Source organism: Olea europaea, chromosome 7 (assembly GCF_002742605.1).
Source record: "Olea europaea var. sylvestris chromosome 7, O_europaea_v1, whole genome shotgun sequence".
Lineage (NCBI taxonomy): Eukaryota > Viridiplantae > Streptophyta > Magnoliopsida > Lamiales > Oleaceae > Olea > Olea europaea.
In genome coordinates, this window is record NC_036243.1 from 14,848,612 (window position 1) to 14,853,818 (window position 5,207).

General features: G+C 37.6%; 1 protein-coding gene across 1 annotated transcript; it reads left to right on the plus strand.

Moving 5' to 3' along the window:
• Positions 1 to 545: 545 nt before the first annotated feature.
• Positions 546 to 4,814, plus strand: LOC111397117 (3-oxoacyl-[acyl-carrier-protein] synthase I, chloroplastic-like). Its single transcript, XM_023023862.1, has 7 exons — positions 546 to 1,127; positions 1,624 to 2,055; positions 3,066 to 3,239; positions 3,707 to 3,820; positions 4,000 to 4,101; positions 4,268 to 4,334; positions 4,471 to 4,814. The coding sequence occupies exons 1-7, from the start codon at positions 663 to 665 to the stop codon at positions 4,536 to 4,538; spliced, it is 1,422 nt and encodes a 473-aa protein (XP_022879630.1). The 5' UTR covers positions 546 to 662; the 3' UTR covers positions 4,539 to 4,814.
• Positions 4,815 to 5,207: the final 393 nt, after the last annotated feature.

Consider the following 5,207-nt stretch of genomic DNA (forward strand, 5'->3'; position numbering starts at 1 on the left):
ATACTTATCAACGAATTTCGATGACAATGATTTTTACTCGGTTCAATGGTGTATAGGGCCAAAATGAAAGGATAAATGTTTGCACAAAACATTGAAGAATTAATCTATTTGTACATGAAGGTTTACACTCTGGTTGACACGGTCCCACCCGCCCTCTCACATGGAAGAGGTCGAGGTCCACACCTAAATGTGTGGAGCCGACCTCCCCATATGAGAGGAGAGGTGGGCCCGTGTCAACCGGAGTGTAAGACTCCATATACGAGTAACACAACCCAACATTGAAGGACATGGGTATTTTGTGTCAATATTTCTGCCTGGACAAACAATAATTACTTTTAAAATAGTTTCAAAAAAATAAAAAAAAATTATTAAATGTTTGTTTGGAGAGATATTTGAAATGGAAAATGAATTATTTTTAGAGATTGCATTGATAAAAAGTAGGGTAAAATAATAAATTCATATTAATTACAAATGAAGTTGAGGAAAACTGATTTTGAAATAAGTAGTGACAAACAAACTCTAATGGTATGAATGTATTATAATGAAAATGGGTCTTTTCTAATTTTCCTGATTTGGGAAAGAAAGAAAAACAGCTCACTAAACTCGCACCAAACATCCACATAGTACTCATCGACACTCGCAATCTCCGCCCCCACGCAGCCATGCAAGCCGTCCACTCTGCCGCTCTCTGCCCCTCCCCTCTGGAACCTCTCCGCAAGCCCATACCTACCTCCCCATTATTTTCGAGTACCAACAATGCCAAACCCCCGAATCCCCACACCAAAAAACACCCCTTCATCATCTCCGCTTCTTCAGCTCCCAAGCGCGAGACTGATGCCAAGAAGCGCGTGGTCATTACGGGCATGGGCTTGGTTTCCGTTTTCGGAAACGACGTCGATGCTTACTATGAGAAACTGCTTGCCGGGGAGAGCGGTATCAGACCCATAGACCGTTTTGATGCATCGAAATTTCCCACTCGGTTCGGTGGACAGATTCGAGGATTCAAGTCTGAGGGGTACATTGATGGGAAGAACGATCGGAGACTTGATGATTGCCTCAGATACTGCATTGTTGCAGGAAAAAAAGCCCTCGAAAATGCCAATCTAGGTAGCGAAAATTTGGGGAAGGTATGTGATTTGTAGGAATAATTGAGCTAAATTTTGAAATTATTGATTTTGTTGGATTGCTGGTTGGTGTTTTATTGCTTGTTTTGAGCTATTCTTTTATTACTGGCTGTTGTATGCTGTCAAAAGCAGTAGCTCAGAAAAATATTGATTTCAGGATCATAATTAACGATTTCTTGATTTCGAAAATTCAATTCTTTTTATTGTTTTTAATTTTGGTAGGTCTTATGGAATTAGTTTAGCTGCTAAATGTGAAATTTCATAATTTGGTGTTGAGCTTCTATCCTTAAGCAGAACCAATTTCTATTTTTCATATTACCGTTGTTATGAGTTCATTGCTTGTTTGCTTTATTGATTAAATTAATTGAATTCAGTTTGTGCCGCTATTGAAAGACTGAATGTTGCTTCCATTATTTTTCTTGTGAATGTTTCAATTTTCATTCTTATCTTGAAGCCGCAGACATATTCTTCTGGTTCATTGCTTTTCTTTTCATTGCAGATTGATAAAGTGCGAGGTGGTGTTCTGGTTGGCACTGGAATGGGTGGTCTTACCGTATTTTCCGATGGTGTTCAGGCTTTAATTGAAAAAGGTCACAGGAAAATCACTCCATTCTTCATACCTTATGCCATAACAAATATGGGATCTGCTTTGCTTGCAATTGATCTTGGTTTGATGGGACCAAATTACTCAATTTCAACTGCTTGTGCTACCTCCAATTATTGCTTCTACGCGGCTGCCAATCACATCCGTCGAGGCGAGGCTGATTTGATGTTAGCCGGTGGAACTGAAGCTGCCATTATTCCTATTGGATTGGGAGGTTTTGTTGCATGCAGAGCTTTGTCTCAGAGGAACGATGATCCCCAAACAGCTTCTAGGCCTTGGGACAAGGATCGAGATGGCTTTGTTATGGGTGAAGGTGCTGGAGTCTTGGTAAGCATGCTGGTTTTTGTTTCTTTAATCAAATATTTAATTTTATTTGTATGGTTGACATGAATGGAACACTCAGGTAATATGGAATGTGGGTAACAGTTTTATTAGGTTTGATGCTTCTGTGCCTACGTGGTAACTGAACTCTTGTTAGTGACAACAGATGCTCGTAAACAATAACCACTATAAATAGAAGGGGAAAGGGAAGGGAAGAAGAAGAAGAGAAGAGAAGAGAAAAAGAAGAAAAGGGGGAGGAATCGGAGAGACAGATGAGAGAGAGAAGAAGAAATTGGAAGAGATAGACATAGTTTTATTCAATAATCAAATTTGGAAACTACACTGCATTAAGCCCCATTTATAGAGAGTTTTAACTAATTTAATATAAGTGGGAACAACTAAAAACAACATAAAATACTAAAAATCTGTAAAATAAACCCAAAATTCTTTTCCTAAAGTAAGATTCCAAACCTAGAAATACTTTCTTATAATATATCTGGATATCTATCACTTACCCTTGTTTGAGCCCCATTCTTTTGAAAAATATGCATTCTTAAACAGTATTTTGACATCATTCAATCACACATTTTTCAATAAAATAATATTACACGTAGATCCAAAACTTTTCCTTATTTTTAACCACACATTTCACATCAATACACTATTCAAAAATACATTTTTTATGAGAAAAATGGGGCTCAAACAAGGGCTTAGTCTATTCGAAATGAATTTTGATGTGGTTTATTGTAGTTCACCGGAGCATTTGCTTCTTTTTTAGATTAATTCCTTCTATCTTCTCAGTGCCATCTGTCCAATCTTATGTTTTACTGTTTTAGCATGTTGAAAAGTGAAATTGAAGGACATTTCAAGTAGAAATCTATTTTGGGTGCTGACAGGTGCATTAATAGATTTGTCTGTCCTCTCCCGCCCTGTTTCACCATTTAGCCGATTAAAAGACATGGTGTGAACTGAAATGAAACTAGAAATTTCAAGTAGTTTTCCTTCGCTTCTTACAGGTGATGGAAAGTTTGGAACATGCAATGAAACGAGGTGCGCCAATAATTGCAGAGTATTTGGGAGGTGCAGTGAACTGTGATGCTTATCATATGACTGATCCCCGATCTGATGGACTTGGTGTGTCTTCATGCATCCAGAGTGCCCTTGAGGATGCTGGTGTCTCACCAGAAGAGGTATTGTTTTATTCCTTTCATAAGTTCATACTGTAATTTCTGCTACCAAACTCAATTTTTAACTTGTTATGTACACATCATTTTCATATTTTTCCCTATGGCTAATATTTGATATTGCACTTCAAATTAATTCTAAATTTTAAGCTTCAGTTGAAAATATGAACTCAATTTCCAGTGGATGGCGTAGGTTAACTACAGTTTGCTTCTGTTTTTATACTGATAGTTTCATTCACCACGTAAGTCTTAGGAAATTTTGATGAGCTATATCAGAATTAAACTGAAGCATCATCGAGAAAGAAAAATAAATCATAAAAGTCATTTGAAAATTGTTCTTGAAACAGATTGTGGTTTTTGCCATCTGCAGTATGAACGTCTTAAATTTACTCCGGAGAATTTTGTTTTCGTTTCTCTTCAAGGATTTTTATACAAAAAGCAAGTAATCAACAAGATCCTGTCTTTCTTTTCAGGTTAACTACATTAATGCCCACGCAACTTCCACAATAGTGGGTGACTTGGCTGAGGTGAATGCTGTTAAGAAGGTATTCAAGAACACTTCACAGATCAAAATGAATGCAACTAAGGTAAGTCTGATTCTTGCACAGTTGAGTTCTTACACTTAACACACATGGACACGCGGATAGAATCACTTGCATCTGTACTTTTCTGCAGAATTTTATTGATGTTGAATTATTGATTCAAGTAGATCATAGAGCAATAGTTTTTAGGTCGTTGCTTGCGTCTCACTTCTTCTTTTATGCAGTCTATGATCGGGCACTGCCTTGGTGCTGCTGGTGGTCTGGAAGCTATTGCAACAGTTAAAGCCATAACAACAGGCTGGCTGCATCCCACAATAAATCAATTTGTAAGTTCATTTCGTTCTTGATAATCAATACCGTTGTCTTCAAATTCTAGTTCATATCTCTTTGGTTCTTCTGTTTTATGCCTTATTCATATAGCAAGTTCATTTGAGACTGATTATTCGTCGTTTTTTATTGGCTTGATGACAATTTTTTTGATTGTCATTTCAGAATCCAGAGCCTTCAGTTGAGTTTGACACGGTTGCAAACCAAAAGCAGCCGCATGAAGTTAATGTTGGTAAGATGCTTTTAATGTGTTTCCTGCCATATCTCATTCCGTTTGGATGGTTAACTATAGTAGAAAAGTTTAAATTTCGTTGGACCACTTTGTTAAGCATGGCTTCTAATTCTTTTCTGCATGCTACCAAATTCAGCGATTTCAAATTCATTCGGGTTTGGTGGACACAACTCTGTCGTGGCGTTTTCTGCATTCAAGCCCTGATCATGTTGCTAGCGTTTCCCTTGTGGCCATAGCAACTTTGCTTGTCGAGCTGTATCTGGATTACTGCGGCTGCTTCATATTTATTCTGCAAGTTGCTGGATTTGTTTGTATTTTTCTGTAATAATTTTGAGTTTACTGCTTAGATCTGTCGTCAATTTTCCATTGGATATATTTGAACTGATGCTGATTAGATCGGGATCCGGAGAATGATTTTGTTAAACTTTGGGGTACAAGTTTTACATGGTAGTTTAATAAAAATGCTATTTTGGTTTCATTTATAAGCTGAAAGGGTGGACGTTGCCTAATTTTGATAGTGAAGCGGTAAATACTAATTTTGAGTATGAAATATGAAGGACTGTGCTGCTCTACCAGGGCTGTAAGAAGCCTGGTAGAGCGGCTTCACTCACATTTGGGGAGGTGGCGGTGGTTTTTTTTTGTATTTATTTAACAATGTGGGATTCATTCTTGTGAGAGAGCTCCACTACGAGGTCTGGTAGAGGAGCATTATACGAAATATGAATGCTGGACTTGGTCACATTAGAACTACCACAAAATGCCCGTAGCCAGCCAGACCTGCGTGTATTAGTATTACCAAGTAAAAATTATACAAGTCAGTCGGTCAATCTGCTCTCTCTTTGACGTGGACTTGTTTATAATATAATTTGAAGA